This window comes from Cyanistes caeruleus, chromosome 3, assembly GCF_971803275.1.
Source record: "Cyanistes caeruleus chromosome 3, bCyaCae1.hap1.1, whole genome shotgun sequence".
NCBI classification, from domain to species: Eukaryota; Metazoa; Chordata; class Aves; order Passeriformes; family Paridae; genus Cyanistes; species Cyanistes caeruleus.
The window spans coordinates 13,258,149-13,279,177 of NC_141703.1; the positions used below are offsets into that span (position 1 = coordinate 13,258,149).

At 36.4% G+C, this 21,029-nt stretch overlaps 1 protein-coding gene across 10 annotated transcripts in view; it reads right to left on the bottom strand.

Annotated features, from left to right (window-relative positions):
• The window catches only part of POLA1 (DNA polymerase alpha 1, catalytic subunit), a 194,555-nt gene that overhangs the window by 109,325 nt on the left and 64,201 nt on the right, over positions 1–21,029 (bottom strand). For all 10 annotated transcript variants that reach the window (XM_086879853.1, XM_086879846.1, XM_086879848.1 and 7 more), the window contains exons 27-32: positions 11,011–11,043; positions 9,381–9,473; positions 5,665–5,870; positions 4,279–4,411; positions 2,646–2,777; positions 441–615 (exon numbers count right to left, since the gene is read on the bottom strand). In XM_086879853.1, coding sequence (XP_086735979.1) covers positions 441–615; positions 2,646–2,777; positions 4,279–4,411; positions 5,665–5,870; positions 9,381–9,473; positions 11,011–11,043 — 772 coding nt within the window. The remainder of the gene's footprint in view (positions 1–440; positions 616–2,645; positions 2,778–4,278; positions 4,412–5,664; positions 5,871–9,380; positions 9,474–11,010; positions 11,044–21,029) is intronic.

A 21,029-nucleotide genomic window follows, 5' to 3' on the forward strand; every position in this document is an offset into this window, starting at 1 on the left:
CTTACATCCTAGTAAAAATTTGTATTCTTTCATTATAATTATGACTGTTTTTTTCCCTGGGAAGATGCCAGAGATGCCAGCATTTCTCTCTGGAAAAATGTTAGTTCAGATGCACACCCCAGAACTCCTTCAGTAACCTAAGAAAAATCTCCAAGACATGCAACAGTACTGCCATTTCTGAAAAGCGTATTTTTGCAACTCTGAACAAAGACTGTAAGATTAAATGCATGTCAGTGATCACTTTCTGAAAAAAACACTTTTCTGCAGAAGTGATAAATACACTTAAGAGTCCACACTGCTTTCTACAGGCTTTGTAACACAGGTACAAGTTCAATGTAAAAAGACTGATGGGGGGAAGCATTTCTGTTGAGAAACATACATTAAAATCTTCCACTTTGGATCTTGCAATTCTTTAAATAAACTGAATTTAGAATACTTACCTAACCATGTTGCAATAAGAACAGAATCAATTCCCTCTATAGGCTCACATATTCTAGCAACTACTGGGTGTATTTGCTGTGACAGGTAGTACTGAGTATCAATTTTAAGATTTTCTTGCTTTTTTAACTGTTCTGGAGCATATGCTCGCTGGCTGGCACTGAGATCTGATCCATCCTAAGAAGACACATACAAAACAAAGTGTGAAAAAAATCTACACAAAGAATTATACTTCAAATATTACGCATTATTTTAATGCAAAATTGTTACACACTCTTTTGGTTGATTTATTATGCATCCAACACAAATCCAACAGTAGTAAAAAAACTGCATTGCTGATGCTGGCATCAACTAGCAAGTTCAAGAATGCAAAACCAGCTTGTATTATTGCAGCCTACATGTGCAAATCAGTACAAGTAGACAGAGTAAACAGTCCCATCTGTCAATTCTGAAATGCACAATGAAAACACATTGTAACCATCAGCCCAGTTAAAAATACACAGAGGGCACGCATTCTGGATTCACTTTGTACTAAACCAGCATTATCATTTTGCACAACAAGCAAATTCTAAGTCATGGATATCAAAACTATATCTGTTTTGCTAGGAAATTTATATTCTTTAATCCTATAAAGAAGCTAATAGAATCAATGGTTGGAGAATGAATCTTATATATATGAATGAGAATGAACCTTATATATACGAACCTTATAACCATATACTACTCATTGGTATATGAATAAATAACAGAGGCAACAGTGTTGATTTCAAAGAGGAAATTCTAAAATATTCAAAAATACAGAATGAAATGTATGGTGACATCTCAAGCCAGGAGAGAAACACCACTCAGAGGTTAAAATATACATTACGTTCTTCTCCAACTTGAAAGAAGAAGATAAGGAGAAATTAATTTCATTTGGAAAGGCAATATTAAATTGAAAACAATATACATGGAGGATTAAGAATCAGATCTAAGATGACAGTAGTTTTGGAAAATATAACTCATTAAAATCTGTAGAATCATAATCTCAGTCCTCGACTGGACTAGTAAATTTCATTTTTAATGTGTGTCAAAAATCTTAGAACAGAATTTAAAGCAGAATTTTAGCAAGATTCTGTAATAGACATAAACATCTATAGGACTGGGGCAGGGTGGGGAGAAGTACCACAACTGTTTTGGGTTTTTTTTGCTAAGTACAGTCTCTTTTTTGATTTTTTTTTCCAGCAAAATAAAACTAATGCATTAATACATGACACCTTCATTTCTTCATTTAAGACGAGCTACTGGTTTCAATAGGGTCAGCAACCATGGACTGAAAACCCATCACTAATAAAGACACACTACAAGCCATTGGTCCCTCCTACTCCTTTCAGACAACTTAGTATTCAGAACAAAATTAATTTAGGACTATTCAGCTCATCCAGCTGCTTTGCAAAAATAATTACAATGCAACTCCTTCAGCTCCTTTCTTTCAACAAGTATATTCTTCTGTTGTATTGTGCCACCGCTCAGCCGCACCCGTTGCCCAGCTCTCAAAAGTCTGGGCAGCTTTGGGATGCCAGGCTAAGAACTCTCAATTAAGTCCTGTTTGAAAATAATGAAGGAGGTGAAATAATCACGTTGCCAAGTTCATCAGCTTGACCTAAAAGATCCCTTGGTCCATCTAACTCAACCTACACTTTTTTTTTAATTAACAGAACCAAAGTGGAGTATATATTTGTGAAATAGCGATAAGCATTTATAGGATAAACACCTGAACCAGAAAGTGGCTCAAATTTCCCAATCTATACATCAGAGGTACCGCCCGATCCAATGACCATGAATTGAAGAGATGACAGGGTGAGACTGGAAATAACAATGACACAATTTAACCAAAAACGATTATCATTCCAAAAATGAAAGGTTCTTCACCACCAGAATTTTCTTCTGCTTAAAACAAAGACTAGGCATATTCTTTAAAGTAAGTTCTAGTTCCAAACATGAATGAATTCAGGTAGATTTTACCAGCCACTATATGGAAATAGTTGCTGAGTTGATCACAATGCTCTATAAAACTAAATTTAGTGCAGAAAATGGACAATTTTAAAATATAAGACTACCTCACCAAAAAGAAATGTCAAAACTTATTTCCCAGGAGCTGAGCTGGTTTTCTTTGCCATATCTCAAAACAATACCTAGTATTTAGCTATAAAGAAAGACATTTTTACCTGACAAATGATATATGACACTGTGTCTCCTGCCTTCACCTTTCGGCCTCCATGAGAATTTATCCACATGGCAACATGCACATGTGGCAAGGCTTTTTTGTCAGGATAATCCTGGGGATCTTTTGTCAATGCCTAAAATATCAAAGGGTAAAAGAGAAACACAACTATGAGAAAAATCTATTACTTCAGTGATGGGCAACTCAGAACTTTCAGATACAAGATTACATAGCAGCCCTTCTATTATTCACAGGTGCATCTGAAACACAAAGATAAAAAAACTGTAACAAACCTATTTGCCATATGTCAAGCCCTAGGTACCAGTCCTTCAAATTTTATAAATGTTACTATTAATTAAACAAAAGGATGTTTTTACAATTACCATCTGAAAAATGCATTAGCGTTATGATCATAATGCAACTGTTTTAAAATTAAACTCAATTGAAGATGACAATATTATACTAAATACAAAAATAGAGCTAGATATTACCCTCTTACTCCAGTTCCATTTATGTCATACAGTAAATCTGAATATTGTGTAGCTGAGTGTATCTAACAAGCTCTGTAGCAAGAGAATACAACTGAATTTAAATATTTCCGTGCATCTCATACTACTGAGACTCCACAATGAGTTTTTCATTTAAATAAAATCAAATGGTACATTTAAATATTTACTGTCACCCCAATTCTTAGGAAAAAACTCTACACTTGACTTAATAGTTAAATACATTTTTTTCTGAAGTAGTAAAACAGAGGAACTTTAGGAATTGAAAGTGAACATTTTACTATATATATCTCTTACAGGGACAAAGTGCTCTTAGAAGATTTGCATCAGAACATTCTTTTTTTAAGTTAACCATAAAATTCAGTGATTTCTCTACACTCATATGACAACCTGAACACATTTCTTAACTGATTAACACAGTCTTACAGAGCAGACAGATATCCAGCTGGCAAAAGAAACAGACTTTGGATGGACAGCTGATAGACATCTTCTTTTAGAAGCATTAAGAGGGGCACGTAATACCCAATTCACTGATGAAACACCCCCCCCAACAGGAAAGGGAAATCTCTGAAGCTGAAATTACAGGTTTTATCATTGAGGATTCACAAAAAAATCCCAAAAACCACAATGCTATTGCTAAAACTGTAGACAAAGCTGAGTGTTTTACTTCTTGTTGACGGAAAGTCTTGGATGAGGTCTTAAAATGACTATTGGCTTTTTTATATGGAGATTTCTAAGGAAATGCTATGAGGCTTTTCTAGAAAACAGAGTATTTGATTCTTTTCCATTGCATTCTTCAGTTTATACATTTCAAGCCTGAAATATAAAGTAACAGCTTAGGTGAAAACTCCTCCTGAAAGCATCATGTCGTTCTCAAAGTGTAGAATGAGCCAGGTAAACAGCAGGATGGGACAAGACATTAAGTTGTTATTCTGGAGTCTCGAGCTCCAGTAGGGCTTTTTTTCCCTCATACCATAGGATCTTCACAGCAAGGCCTGAACTATTCAGTACCTAATGAAACTCCTGTTATTTCACAGCATCATAAGGATTAAAAGAATTTTTGTCAGCAGTCAATATAGTCAGCAACAGTGAAGTTTTTCTAAGACAGAAAAGAGCTGCAAGATCACTCACCTTGTTTATTTCAAACTGATTTGCTGGGATCTGACCACTGACCACATTTTCTCCAATTTCTATAAGTCGCTTTTGAATATTTTCCACAATTATGTCTCGGGGCTGATCAGAAAGAATCTGGCCAATTACATAGCTGCAAAAACAATATAAAAATTAAGAAAAGCTTGGCACATGCAAAACCATTACAACAGACGCAATCTTCTCTTCCCCCAGATCTTCTCTAGACATTAAAGATCCCGAGGATGAAGTCTAATGAAAAAATTTATAAAAATCTGCCAGTATATTTTATGTTGTGTTTTATTTATTTACTTATTTTACTAAAAGCAAATTATTGCAAATAGTTCTAATGCTAAACAGTGATTTGGAATGGTTGAGTGCAACTATTTTCTGCTGCCATATCATTTTTCCACTTATTATTCCATTGCAGGTATCTTAAGATGGGGTAGAGGAGAACATACCAAGTAAGCAAAGTCTTGCCTATTGCTGCAAAATATGGTTGGAAGATCTGCCAGCTGCAGAAGAGTTAGTCACTAAAGAACACTCTCCAACATTTGTATAGCTTTAATTACTAATACATTCCTAACTTGGAAAAATTTGCTTCTATTATGATGCATCTTTTCTTAGAAAATGCAAGTCTTAAGAACAGTAAGCAAGTGTGTGGTGTATTTTTACAGATGTGAAAAGTATTCATTTTTGGATACATTTGGACCATGAGCTGTTTAAGTTTTCAAGAGGCATTATACAATGAGTCAGCACCCAGATGACCACCTCTCCACTCTCTCTAATTTTCTTTCTATGGTGCTAAATGTATTACTTCTACTGAATTAAAGCATTAAAATGCCCTGTGTAATGACAATTAATAGTCAATCCAGTATCTATCATAATGAAGCATCTATCAAAGGAGTCTCATGGCAAAAGGAAAGAGAAGGAGTCTTGGGGAAAGGGATCACCTCCTCAGGCTGCACCCAGAGCACTTCCAGGTTTTTTTGAGGGTGCTGAAAGTGCTGACCACCAGCTTCTTTACCCATCTAAAATAAAACAACTGACCTAGAACCTACAACTCCAAATGCTGACAGCATCTACCATCTTCACAAGATTTCAGCTCTGGTTTATTAAATGGCTTTTACAACACTGTGACAAATCAAAAGCACAGCTTCACAGCAGATGCAAAACCAGATAGCGAAATCAGGAGACATTAGGATTTGCACAGGTATCCTGTTATCAATGCCAGAAGGTAACGTTTATCATCTCCTACAAAAATCAGCAAAGTCCTAACAGTGATGTTAGTTACCAATCTGTGATCTTCAAGAAACACAGTATCAATTGTTTATGAATTATGTACTGTTTAAAACAGAGTAAAAAAGACAATGCCACAAAGAAACTTACTTTCCAGTCTGTTTAGCAAGATCACACCAGTCTCTCCGGACTATATCCAGTCCTTTTAGCTCTTGTTTAGTTACATATTTCCCATCTCCTGTTGGTTCCACACTCAGAGCAGCATATTTCTTCTTCTTTAACAATAGCAAGGACTTAAAAATTCCATCAATATCAATTTCCAACAATTTGTACAGTTTGTTCACTTCACTTTTGATCTGCAAATGAACCAACAATAAAAACAAATACAATAATTTAACTATGGACAAATTCAGCTTCCCTATCTAAATGCATTGTTTTTAGTTTTAAAACAAGTTACATTACACACTGTGTATTTGCATTACACATTTTAAAGACTGGTCAGATATCATTAATTAGCTACACACTAGTAACTATGAGCTACTGCTGAAATTAAGGTCCACCCATTGACTTTTTCAGTATCTACAGCTTGGTACATCTAACTCCTTAACAAAATTAAGCAAGGCAGAGAAACATGGAATTGAAGTGACCTTGGAGATAACTGACTCCAGCTCATTTTAGAAGAACAGCTAGTTCTAGTAAACCAACTAGTTCTAGTCCAACTAACCTCTCACATAAATGAAGCAAACAAGGGATTTCACAGCAGGGACCTACTTACTAGGCAAAGACAAGAGATGCTCACTTAGACAGAAAATGCAAGTAGCCTTACAGAAAAGCTATCTTGCAAAGGCACCTTTCTTTCTTCCCACTCTCACCCTAAACCAGGGAGGAGAGAAGAACTATGACTGTAGACCAGAGCTCTGTGTGTGCATGTTCAGGAAAATCAGGCAAGTTTCTTTTACCCCTCCCCACAATATACCCACCTTTTCTACAGCTTGATTTCCTTCAAAGGAAAAGGTGCTGTTTTCCTACACACAGGCTATATTTTATCCATACACAAAAGCTTCAAATAGCACTGATACATTGTCCTAATACAGTACCAAGCATCTCTTACCTCTATTCTAAGGGGACAGAAGTGCAACAGCCCGAAACAGCATGAAGCTTCAACAACAAACATTGTTTCCAGTACATTTACCCACCTACTGGCTTGGCTAACAGTTTCACACTTGCTTTTTTCTTTCTTCCTATGTTTTTACTTTACATTCTTCAACACAGTATCTGCATATGCCAGGTGTCCTGTTCTGTCCTCATGCTCTACTCTTTACTTTCTTTCCTCTACAATTTATTTTCCCCGTTCATTTTCACTATCCATAAGCACTCTTACCTACACTCTTACCACTAGCTATGAACTACCCTTCTCTCATGTCTCACTGAAGTTTGATACAGATTCAAGCTCTTTTGCCATCTAACAGATACCCTCACCAAGAACAGGACCTTCAGCACAACATCTCACTCGTTTCCTACCTAGCTTTGAACTCGAATTACCATTTTAACCAAAACCTTCCTTACAAACTTTCCATTTATGTATACATATATGTGTGTACTTAGATTTCACTTAGATCTCTGTTTTTCCTATTGCACGAACTACCATTACTTTGATATCCCCTGTACATTTCTAAGTTTTGAAGGACATCATGGGGCAAAAAACATTCTGCTACAAGGTTCATATTTTCTTTCTTAAAACAAACAATTCCCTTGAACATTTTTCTGCAATTTTAATTTTCAATTTTTCCCTTTTTTAGCATACTAGCCAAGTGCTCAAAACCCAGCAACAGTTCAGTACTGAATGTACTGGCAAATCTGATTCATGAGGATGCACAGAAAATGAGAAAAAACTTCTGCTAAGCAGTGACTAAAAAGGGCATGTATATAAATAATGGAGGGTTAAGGGTGGGAGAGAACATACACATTAGATAGGGGAATTCAGAAAGCATGTGAGAGAATTTTCTCCAATAAAAAAACAAAATTAATCTCCTGGAAGAATGTTTCATTGCAGAAGATAACCCATAAACTCACACTTCACATCACAACAGGGGTACACTCACTAACCAACTGCTCTCACTCTAATTGCTTGCATTAAACCTATCTGCCTTCCATACAGTCTACATTAAAGCAACAGCATAGTGAAAGCAATGTAAATATTTCTCACCTCTGAACATAAAACTTTGGGAAAGAAATTATTATGCAGTGGAGCAGAAACATTTCTTGAGAGTGTTCCTCATCAAAACAGACAATTCTTTATCCTGATTTTTTTAACAGGAATTACTCAAAACAAGGAAAATATAAATGATCAAAGTGTTTACAAAAAAAAAATTGTCACTTTCTTGAGGAATAAACAAACAAACAAGAAACATGTGAAATGAGACAGATATGAATCACTTTTTTCTGCCACAGGAAGAATACTGAAAGCCACACCATCTGAAATTTTGATGCTAGGTTTGATTGTGCTGGTTTACAGAGATAAGTTTATTCACTTTTACAGTTTTTATACGTTGTACTTAATTTTAATGAAAATGGTTTTTTCTGTCCTTTTTTCTATTAAAAAAACCACCTCAACTGATACATAATACTGAAGTACAACAGATTAAAAATAGCTTAAGATTTTACTCTCATTAAGCAGCTGACAAGTTCAAACACATACCTATTCTCTCAGAAAACCTGACTTCAGGTTCTGACTAATTCAGAAGTATTTAACCTATTATGCTTATTCTGTTAGATTTCATAAAAGTTATTATTATTTAACTATCCTCTGTAATGTTTAGCCACCAAATGGGAGCACAGGGACAAAAATTAAATCAGAATGAAACCACATAAACACAACTGGAGTAAGATTAAAAACTTTCTTATACACTACTGCACATACAAGATTATATATAATTTCATATATGTGGCAAACAAAAAAGAAAGATTGCTTTCTACTATGCCAGCAGCCCTCCTGCTACTCAGTTATGACATCAAGATATTATCCCATTTTCTGCTCCTGAATGCATTTACTTCTAAATATACCCTCTAGCATGAAGGTAGAAGCACTGTAAAAAACTCTCTGCCTAAAAATTAAATTACTTTTATTTAATACTATACTGAATACATCTATGCTTCCTTTAGTTTCTTTAGAGTTTCCATAGCTCTCATTTTCATCACAATTTCTTACATCTTTCAAAAACAGTTTCTCTTACATATTTTCTTTAGAAAGTTCTGGAATATTTCTCACTTTTCTTCAACAATTTCAGATTCACAAAATTCAGATCAAAATTCAGGCAAAATTCACAAAAATTTCAGACCACAAAATTTCCACATGATTGATTGCCAGCTACTAATCAATCAGATCTCTTCTGTATCTGGTATACATAGAAATTAATATTTGAACTTACCTAGAAATCTGATAACATAATGAGTAACATAGAAATTACATAACTAAACAAAACTAAACTGAGAGACATCCCTTGTGGGAAAAAAAGAATCATAACTGTTCATGCTGTAACTGAAATTAACGTGGAGGAGAAATTTTATCTTACATTTTGGTTCACCAAATACTGAGATAATCTCCTGCTACCTTGGTTAGGATTAGTAAAAAAAGCTTGTTATGCAATGAAATGTTTCATTTGATCACTTTTAAAAATGCACAGAATAGCTACACCCAAAAAAGAGCACTGAGATTTTATTACTTCATAGGTTCCACACATTGTGAAATTCTTTCTCATGGCATAGTCTCTGCTTGTGCCACGGAATCCTCTCTTAATACCATCTGCTCCACTTAGAGCAACAACATAGACCTATGTATGAAATCTTCAAAAATCAAAATTCCTTACCTTATTCCCCAACTTGAAGACCTCATCCAAATTGGTGCTGTTAGTGTTTATCATAATGGAATCTGTGTCTCCATAAATCACTTCAAGGTTCATCTAAACAAAAAAAATTGCTTTGAAAAAACAAAAAAGAACCACTCCATCTTCTACAAGTCCCACAAAACTTTCAAGGTTCAAAAATACTATTATCTATATACTATCCCTTAAACACCAAGAAATATACTAGCAAGAAAACTTAAAATAAATTTCTACTGATAGGTCTGTACATTTCATTAAAACCTATTTGAATTTAAAGAGAAAAAAAGAAACTTCAGTCACTGATATGTTAAAAAGACCACTGTCCAGTTATGTACACAATACAAATAGGTAACATTTTACTAAATGAGTATTAGAAAAATAAGATAGTGAACATGTCAGATCTTGAGAAACAGAAGGAACTCTGATCAGAAATAACTTTGGACTGCTAAGACACAAGAAGACCACTTTCACAAGACTGCTGGACAAATTCAATGACAAGGCAGTCAGCCAAAGTGTTTGAAAGGTAATACCACAGTCAGGTATCCCATCCCATCTGCAGCCATCACAATACTACTGGAGGTAAAAAGAGAAAAAATACTTATATTCTCTATTTCAAACAGATCTATGAAAGCATTTGCTAATGGAAGACAGCAACTGAGAATACCACAGCACCGTCCAGATTATGCAGATAGCTTCAAATTTTCATCTTCCCTCTCCCATCTTTTAACTTCTGCTGAGTTAACATTAAACCTGTGTTTGTCCGTCCCTGAGCAGCAGATCATTTAGGGAATTCTCCTTTTGGATAAGGATCTAGCTACTATCACCCACAAGTTTTATCTTCTCAGGCTGAATACAGAACAATTACACCCAGGGATGAACACGAACATTTACTGAATCCCTTCTCTTTCACTGACACTCTGCCCCTCACATCACTTGTGATTCTGATTCTTGTAACAACTTAAATGCCCAGCTTGGAGAACACTGTATTCAAACACTAGCCATACGTTCATGATACTCTGGATAATGGAGCAAATTCTAGACAAACTGAGGAACATAAAAAAGCCTGAGCTGCATGTGAAAGGCATAGCGAGAAAAAAGGCAGAAAAAAAAAGTACTAGCACCAGTAAATATCACAACAAAAAAACTTGGCAGATGCATCTAATTGCATAATATTAATTTGAAGAAAAAAACCCCAAAAACCTGACATTTTCAGTGGTGGAAAATCAATGCAGCTGTAAAAACTACAACATGGTTATGTCCATGTTAAACTCTACAGAGTCAAAAAACCACCCCATGACAGAGTTTAAAGGATGCCAAAAAATAAACCATAATAAACCACTAGAACACATGGTGTAACAGGTCTATGAGTAAACTCTAATTAGCACTGTTGCTAATTTGCTTGAAACAGTCCCACATAGGCTTCAAGCAGGGTCCAGATCATATCTGTGTTAGGAAAAGAAAAAAGCTATAATCCATCAGGAAGGACTACATTTGTAAACCAGGCATCCTAAGAAGTGATTTCAGGACTGTTTGGGTTACAGTTCTCCTAGAATAAAAAAATTTCACCAGGTGTGCTCTTTAAGTGTTGTTGTTTAATGAAAATGCTCAGCATTACCTTCTGCACCATCTCCTTGGTATGCATCAAAATCTGAAATAAAAAAAATAATCAAAGATTAGCATATGATATAATTACAGGCTAACACATGCAAACATACCCATTAGGTTGCTAACTCCAAATGCTCTCACCTTTCAAAACAAAGCAAACCACCTCTCTCCTGGCAACACACAGTCACCTCAATACTTCTATTACAGGAGTAAATTCTTGTTTGACCTTGTATTAATGCTATTATTAACTCCCCTAAAACAAGATTAAAACAAATCTCAAAATTGCATATGCATGCACACGTTCTACCTTAGGAAAAAAAGAACACTGAATCAAATGGCTCAAATACAACCTAATCAGCAAGTGCCAGAATTAAGTCTCTTTCAGTAATTTAGGTCAGTTGTCACCTTCATATCCATCATCTTATCTCTTGATGTCATTGAATTTTTTCCCAAAAACATCCTGTCTTATTCAGTCCAGCCTGGATGGTGTTCACTTAACTAGACTTAGTCAAAACGTTGATTAACCTTGTAATGATCTCAAAATGGGTCATCAGAAAGCAAACTCATTATGGAAACCAATACCGGGACAAAGAGCTGAGATAAAGACAGGATACAGATCTTGAATCAATGGGCAAAACTGTGTGTAACCAAGCTTGATATTCAACCAAGAATGCATCCCAAGCTCCCCAAACGCTCTGAATAGCACCTCTCTGAACCTGAGAAATAGCTAAGGAGACCTCATGTGAGTAGGCTCCTGCTTCCACCTCTCATAGTGCTCAGCACAGTGGAGTGTGTGCAGGGCACATCATCTGGAGCCACAGGTACAGCTGTAGCACAGAAAAGAGACAATCAAATGACCTTAATGAAAAACATGTGTAGTTGCAGCAGCAGGAAGAGCTTGGTGAATTCTGCACAGCTGCATGAGAACCAACATCTGGTCCATTCCTTCAGCCACCTGGCCACAGTTCCACTGTACTCCCCATTTCTTTCTAATCAACATCCTGGTGCTCTGGCACACAGCTCCAGTTTTCACTTCCCTGGTTTCAGTCCTTTCCATTGCCACTCAGCACAAACCTCAGATTTTCCTTCAGTTAATCCTGCTAGTCATATATATTTATACTTTAAATTTTTTTGAGGATTGATTTGAACCACATGTTACAGCAATGATAGATCAGAGTCTGTTAGGTGAACCCAAACAATTTGGAATTCTAAAGATAGGCAACACACTATCAAACAGCTTATATCAAATTTAGAGACCAAATCTCACCTTTACTATTTTTCACATGTTAAATTGTAATAGTCCTTGGCCATATTTGCCAGAAAGTAGAATTAAGACTTGTAGTGAGAAAGCCAGTGACAGGGAGCTAAGCAGTAGCAATCAGCAGGGATGAGGAAAGAGAAGGGACAAACAGGCAAGAGCTGTCTGTGCTCAGTGGGAATAAGATCATACTCAGGAAAACCTCTTTTATAAGGCAGAGTCTATAATGAAGCCATGGGTCTTGACTGTTGTGATGCTGACTATGCTATCACAACAAGGAATTCTGGAACAGGTGAAATCTCCACCTCTACACAACAGCACACAAACAGGATGACAACACTGTAATTTCTTTAACACTAGTGGCAAGTTTCTTTAGTAGTTCAGAACCTTTACACAACCACAGTTCAAGTATGACTTTTTTGTCTGCAATTATGCACTGAAAGCTGTATTCCCCTCAAGGCACTTAAAGACAGGTTCAGTTCCAAACTATGATGTAACTTTGACACAGCTGAACTCACAATGCATGTCCTTATCAGGGTTATTCCTCAAGCACATATGGGTATCTGTGGATTTACACTCTCTGGGTCAAGTTCAAAACATCCAGTTAATTTAAAGACCATCCACTGGTGCTGCAAACTAGGCAGTCAGACAATGTGATGCCTGAACTCTGCTGAAGTCCAAAACTGCAGAAAGCTCAGCTGTCCTCAGTCTCCTTCACAGAACAGGAAAACTGTGAGCCTTAACTGCAGATTCCTGCTAGGCTGTACCTGTCACTGGAATCAGACACACACAATTCCATTTTAATTGGAAGCTTAAAAAGAAGGTATTCCACTCATATTCATCTCCCAGTTGAGTGATTCAGCCATTTGACCCCACCACCTTTCTATGGAGTTTTGAAATTATTCTAGACATACCACTGGTACGTGATATCAAATTTCATATAAAGTAGTCAAAATTCCAACATATTCACCACCTCACAATCCTTCCTCTCACTTATTAGCTAACTCCTACAGAAAAAGGTTATACCTCTCCCTTAGTACTCCAAAAGCAAACAGGAGTCCCTGAAACAAAATTGAAAAATTAGACTGAAATAAAGAGTTTATACTGAAAAGAAAGGAAGGCCTATCAATTTTCCTTGATAATCTCTGGAATTTTCTACTTCACTCTCTGAAATAACTCTATAAATAATGAAAATATATCTTTTTTTTTTTTTTAAAAAAAGGGAATACCCCTACTAAAAAATGGTCTGGCTGTGCAACAGCCATTTCTCAATTGTCCCTGAGGACAGCAGTGGGTGCAGTGGGTGTAGGTAATCACAACAAGAGGGTCACAGACAAGTTGGCTTCATCAAGTGACTGGCATATGCTAGTGCCACCCATTCTGACAGGAGATCATTTGTAAGTGCCAACAGCTACAAAACAGAAGGTTATAAAGTATTGCTAAATTCATTAATAAGGCAGTCAGTAGTTATCTGATTTCACAGCAACACCTGCATATTTATCCTCTCATTACCAATTGGATGATGGAATTTTTTCAAGCACATTTCAAAAATCTGCCAATTTCAAGTGTAGAAAAAAAATAAACTTTGTAGTTAATTTTTCCCTTAACAAAGTACAGCTGTTGAGAATAATTGTTCAAGATCTTACCCTGTAATGTCAACTGCAGCAGAACAAAGAGTATTTAATTAGCAAATCTATCCAGTAATTCAACACCTATTATATAAAATGCCTTCGTGATTTTATTCAGGATAATTTGCTAAGAGGGTTATTACTGACATTCAGATGAAATTTAAAATTCCTACGCAAGTCGAGTCATAATAGCAGTAATGATCCCCCCAATCAGGAGATACTGTGTCACACAAGGTTCTTTAGCAGTGCAGCAGCCCATTTCCTGACTTCTTAATTCCTGGGCTCTGCTCAGTGAGAGCCCTTCATGCCAATATTTCAGTCAGCAATACATCCTTAATGGGACTCTATTAAAATACCTAGCATAAAAGTGACTTTTTTTTCTTTTTTTTTGTGTTAAAGAGAATGACAGCTCTGCTATCATATCAATCCTGAGCAGTTTCTCAGGAATGCACAGCAAGAGGAAGGGAGAAGGGAGGTGGGAAGACAGAAGAAAGAAGGAAGAGAATAGGAAAAATGGCATTTGTTAGTTTTCTTTTGCAAATAATACTGCATTGCTTATGAGAGCCGGATTGTCTCCTGTACCAAGTAGGAAGAATTAATTGCCTGGCAACCCATTTGTACAGCCATGCCCCCTTCCCCCAGCAAACATATACTTCTAAAAACCTGTGAGCTTCTCAGTACAGAGCACGTCTGTGAAACTCTTTTAACTTCTTTTCTTGTGAAAGAAAGACTAGCGACGCACATTCTCTCACCCATGAACTGCAAGTCAATATAAACTTGAAGACTGTAATTGCAGACAAGCTCTCATCAAACTGCAAAATTCCCTGTTCTAATCCCACCCCAACTCACTAATTACTTTCTTAAAGTTTATTTAAGTTGTGATTTAAGTTGTGAGGTTGTGATTTAAGACAGGAAATTATTAAAAATATATAAATAAAATATAAATAAATAAATAAATAAATAAATGAAGAACAGCTTTACTATTACTTGTTACATCAAGTATTTTTAAAGATTCCTTATTTAAAAACCCCTGAAGAGTACCTTCTGATGAGAGGATGCTTCTGTGGACACAAGTTAAGATACAAGAGTTCAAAACCAATGAGACAGGATACAAAACTAATATGCTGATACAAAAATTTCTCCTGTAAACACATTTCCTGCAGAATCCAGAGGTCAGAGACATGAAGGAACACAAGGGAAAACTTAAGAGCAGACTGAAAAGAATGAGCACAATCATTGCAAAAACATTGTACCAAAAGCATAGACAAAAAAAACCCAAAAAAAACCAAAAAAATCCAAACCACACCACTCCTTCTGCATTCACTCTGCACAAGGAGAAAAACACGCAGCCTTAAGGCCCTGCAAAAAATATTTTTGAAAACTCTGTAGTTATCTAGAGTAGGCCTGATATATTTTTCCACCTCATTTATTTACTTCTGCAATTATATAGCAAGAAAATAATTCTGTCACCTGCTTTAGTAATTCATATTAGCTGTTCCTTCCCATGGGGCAGAGGAATAAATGAGCTGGAAAAACTGTGTTCCAGTAACACCACTCACTAATCTAAGTATTTCTGAACCTCTGTATTTTTGAAACCCATTCATTAGCTTTGCTAGGATTTTGTTGTAAGTAGATTTCAGCACTGATGAACCATGGTCACAGGATGCTGTAAAAATATTTTATTTTATTAAGGAGGATTTTCAGAAAAGGTTTGTATTGCTGGACAAAAAGGCACACATGCCCTAAGCATTAGTGAAAGAAAGATGAAGGCCTTGTCTGCCACAGAGAATGAAGAATTGCAATTCAGTCTTTTTATCAGACAACGGACTTGATTCAGAAAAGTTTGAGTGATCAGATTCAAGTAGTTAACAAGTTTGTCTGTTTCAAAGAGCTTTTACTGAGTATTTGCTGTACTTAAGACAATACATTCAAAGTTCCATTTCTCCAAAATACACTCTCTTATGAAACATTAACAGCATGAGAAATACACCCCAAAATGCCCTTCTATGTCTTCCCTTCTATGTTGTTTTGGTTTTGTTTTTCTTCAGACATGCTGGAATTAACTGTTCATTATTAGCTGTTTCCACCCAGCAAAGCTGACAGACAGTAATAGAACTTTCACAGCTTCTGTATGTAACAGCAGTATTGGATGGAGCATCAAAATCTAAGAGAGAATGGTTCCAAGGGCTGAAGCAGTGTACACAAATATCCAGAGACTTATGTTTGCATGCCAAGAAAAGGTAGAATTTTTTGCCACACGAACAACAGAAGACACAAAAAAGACAGCAACAGAAATGTGCTCAATACAAAAAAGATTATGTGTACCTTTGTCACATTTTGACAAGAAATGCAAACATGACAGTAAAACACAGATAATGATGCAAATCAAATTAAAATTTGAAGAAAATGTTCCCTTGGTGCCAGAAACAATTATATCCTTTAAATTCTACAGTATTTCTATTTCAAGTATTTGTGGTGAGCTTCACTGAAGAGAATGGGAGAATCAGAACTGTTTTCTTATTAAGTTGTAAAACTATTGATTTTTCTACACAAACCATGCAATATTAAAGCAAATTTTGCCTATTTTGGAAAGGGTTATTTTGGTATTAGGATGAAAGAAAAACAATGAAACATATTCTTAAAAGCACTGAACAAAAGTAAAAAAAACCACAAACAAAAACAAAAAACAAAACAACAACAACAACGTGAAACAAACTTAAAAAAAACACCTACATACACACAAAAACTTCTGTGATGGAAAGGATTCTACAATCTTGGAAACTGAATGCTGAACAATGAAGCTGAACACTTGAGTGCATAGAAGGTAACTGATCTGGCTCTGACCCACTTCCTAGAAATGTTCTGTGTTCCCAGAAGCAGCAGGAATACAATGTCCATGTGATAACTAGCTGTGAAAAAATGTTGGTACAGGCCAGGCATCTCCTAACTCTCCCAAGAAACTAAACACAGGGACAGTTCCTAGAGAAGCACCAGGGCTGACAACCCACCCATGGAGTTATTTTCTTTCTAACTTGTTCAAAACTGAACACCTAAAACAAATGAAGGAACAGGGATCCCTGTTTCATTTAATGAAGAAACAAGATCAACAGCATCTAAAACCCCTTGAAGAATGTGGTACTCAAACAAATCTTGGCTCATTAACTTTTATGATTCTTTTTTTATTCCAATGCATTGAAGAAATTTGTGCTTGATGAACATTTTGTGTTTTATAAGATGCAAAGGTAGCTTTGCCTACTGAGATGACTGCAACTGTATCAAAAACTAACTGTATCACAAACCACTTCTAATTAAGAATATGACAAGCATCATTTATTATTTCCTAATAAAACCAAAACATGTGTTAAGTTATTCCATATTTAAATGCATGTAGACAAGTATATTTTCCTTAAGAGAAAACAACATTTGTTTCAGTGGAATCAACAAACATTTAGACAGGAAAGCTTTGCTTTGCTTTGTTTCCCAAACTGAACAGGTTTAACACATTCAGCAAAATAAAATCAGTCTTTCACTAGAAAAAATAAAATGACAAGAACAATAAATACTTGAAAGTAATTGCCAATAAACAAAGGTTTCCTTTTTTAGTCAGACAAGTTAGAATCCAGTCAAGGTTCAACACCAGAGCACAGAAATTTTCCTCTGAATACAGCAAAATCTATTCCAGATTAGGGAATACCATCCTCCACATCAGGTTTGAAACTACAGTGTTAAAAGTTATCTTTCAAATATATAAGCATGTATCTCAATCTTGAAGTGATAGAAGTAAAAGTACTGTCCTATCTCCAAGAAAAGTTATTCTCATAGCCTATAACTGGAAGCCTTGGAGAAATCAGGGAGTATGTCTCAGAATCAATAGAGAAGATGTTTTCAAAAACATCAAGTATGCCTAAAAAGCTGAAAAAGACATAAAACTAATACTCCAAAGACTAAACACCTTTTCTGCCATAGATAAACTCAGTGCACTATCTCTGAGAATCAAATCTTCCTCCCCTTCGTTTTTGGGGTTGTTCTTTAAATAGAAAGCAAAAAACTGGAATTAAAACTTTTATAAGGTTCTCCTGGTCAGCATCTTTCACTTAATAACCACAACTTGTGTGTTTGGAGAAAAAGGAAGGCCTGGGAGAAGACAAGCAAGTGCTAAAGAGAAAAACAGACGCAGAACATATTTGTGCTACCTGATGAGTATTCTTAAAAGAAAAAGGCCTTCTACTAAACAATAGAGCCTTTTCTTCAAGAACCACGGGCATTTTGCAATAGCTACACTAAACAGAACAAGGCAATCTCTGACTAGATACAGGTAATATCCACTGAAAATGATCCTGACATTTTATAGGAGATAAGAGGACACGGTAGTCTTGGTAATGAATAGATTGTGTGTGGATGTTGTGTCCATCAAAAAATCTTTGTGAGTGGTTTGAACTGCTTTAAAACAGTTCTTTCATTATGACTAAGTGGTTGTCTATCAAGGCAACATTTATGCAAATTCAGAGAAGTATTTTAGCCTCTAATTAGCCTCCAAAGAAAGTTCTCTTACCTAATTTCTTAAATGTCATGCAGAATTTTCATAAAGCATATCATTTTGTTTCATTAAATTAGATCTATTTAGACAACACGACAGGTGTTTTTATAAAGTTAAACAATACTTATTCATCCTCTGTGGTTGCAGCTAGTGTCGGCACCAAGAATTGCTTAGATCCAGGAAGCAATTTAGGCAAAAGGAAGGATCCAGTTGCCTAAATGGGGTAAAATTATCCATGCCAACAGGCTTCCCAGGCTGCTAAGAGAGCCTTGAACCAGCACTGAGAGGGGCAGGAGTGCAAGTCCATGCTGGCAAGCAAAGGATGGGAGATGTGAGCAGAAGGACCATGCAACCAACAGCAAGGGGCCTCTTCAAGTATGTCCATGTGAGTAAGGGATTGCCTCCAGCACAGCATTACAGACAAAGCTCTTGCACTTTCTATGTCATCTCTCTGCTCTGAAGAAAAGGACTATTCTGAAAGAGTTCAAAATAATCTGCTTCAGATCTGACAGATTGTGAGCCTCAATGACTAAGCAAGAAGTTCCTGTACATTCAGCTTCCCAACTACTGGGATGTTCAAGGTTCCACCAAAGCTATTCAAATGCAAAAGATGAGAGATCAAGTGTATATGAATGCCTAGAGGGTTCACAATTGTACTTTAAAAAAAACCCAGCTCCATTTTAATTTTTTGTTTACCTTCAGAGTAATAATAAAAATAATTTTATGTTTCCACAATATGTTACTTTTGCAGGCTATTTTATAAATGCTTATGGACTTTCCTCCTCTCTGCTGTCAGCCTGGAACACCACTCCCCGCCACTCTGTCTTACATGGCATCTGCATCTTCAGTCCCACAAACCCATGTCTTGTTGGGACACTTCCTCCAAGCCTTCAGACACAGCTCTGTGCGCAGATTTCTCATCTAAGTGTGGTAAAAGCCTTCTTAGGTGGTGCCAAATATAAAAAGACCTTACGAGGAGCCACTGAGGTCACTTGGTCTGTTCAGCCAGGAGAAGACAGAGAAAACCTCACTGCAGCTACAACTTCCTGTGTGGCAAAGTGGAGGTGACAACAATGATCTCTTCTCTGTGACCACTGGCAGGACTCAAGGAAATGGCCTGAAGACGAGTCAGGGGAGGTTTAGGTTGGGTATCAGGAAAATATTTTTCACCCAGAGGGTGGCTGGGCACTGGAACAGGCTGCTCAGGGAAGTGATCACAGCACCAGCCTAACAGAGCTCAAGAAATGTTTGGACAATGCTCTCAGGCACGTGGTGTGACTCTTGGGGTGACCTGTGCAGGGCCAGGAGTGGGACTCCATGATCCCAAAGGGTCCCTTCCAACTCAGCATATTCTGTGATTCTATGAAACAGTTTCAGCTCTACATGGCACACTTAACATTTCCTGCTTCAGGCAGGACCTAGTGATTGCTCCAAAGATTTGAAAATATGATGAGGAACATGCACGGTTAATAGCATGAAGTCTCAGTCATAGCTCTGATTTGTTCAGTGCTACCTCCTCACAGTACTTGATGAAGCTGGATTGGATACAGATGGAAGGAGCACCTGACAGTGTGTCAGTCAGATACAGTCTTTTTAGATTACCTCTTAAAAATGAGCTTCCTGAATTCCCTAGACATGTCTGACAAGAAAACCAACAACCAATCAAAGCCCAAGATAGGGCTCCTCAGGACATGAAAGACTCTCCAAGAACAAAGCAGGCATTTGCAAGGGAGGTCAGAAATAAAATCTACTAGCCAACCAAATGATTGTAAGATGTATAATGTAGAAATAACATTTTTTTTAAAAGGCTCATTTAAGCCTTTCAACTATTTTTAAACTAACTACAAAAGAAAATTACTAGTTAACAATCCTAAATTGCTTGTTAAATACAGCTTGTAACTCTTAAGTCAGGAATAGGAACTGTAGGGTGGGTTGGGGCAACCTCACCTTCCAGATTTTTCCTGTAGGACTGTACAGGAATGAAAGGGTCTATGACATTGACTGCCTATCTACAGACATTCACCACACCGCATATAATAAACCCAAGAGCTACAGATGGAACCATATTTGATATCAGAGAGCTACTGCAGAAAGAGACATGTTCCATGACACAATTTTGGGAGTACTCAATTGAGAAAAGATGAGCTTCGTGTAAAAGCAAATTCCTGAAAGGGACCACCTTATTATCAGCCTTTAGGATTTTAGCAGCTAGTTGTCACTTGGTCAATTACCTAAAATGGTAGCACAGGACCTTTTTAATACCATTTGTAGTCTGTCTCATAACCCAGGACATTTGTACTGCTTTTAAAAATGGAACGAGGTTAGTGGCTTATCAATGCATACAGTTACATTTTTCAGGACTACAAACTTATGCAATGAAATTATAATTTCAGAAGTTTCTTTTATGCATTAGTCTGTTGTTAAGCACTCCACATACAGCCCACCCAGTTCAGTATTTAGAGGTTTGAAATTAACAGCAGTATAGCTTCATTACTAATGAAGCCAAGCTGCTAAGCTGTCATTGTACAATCCCACAGGACATGGGTTTGTTTGTTACTTGTAAAGAATATGGAAATTTGAAGACTAAGGAAACAGACAAATGTATT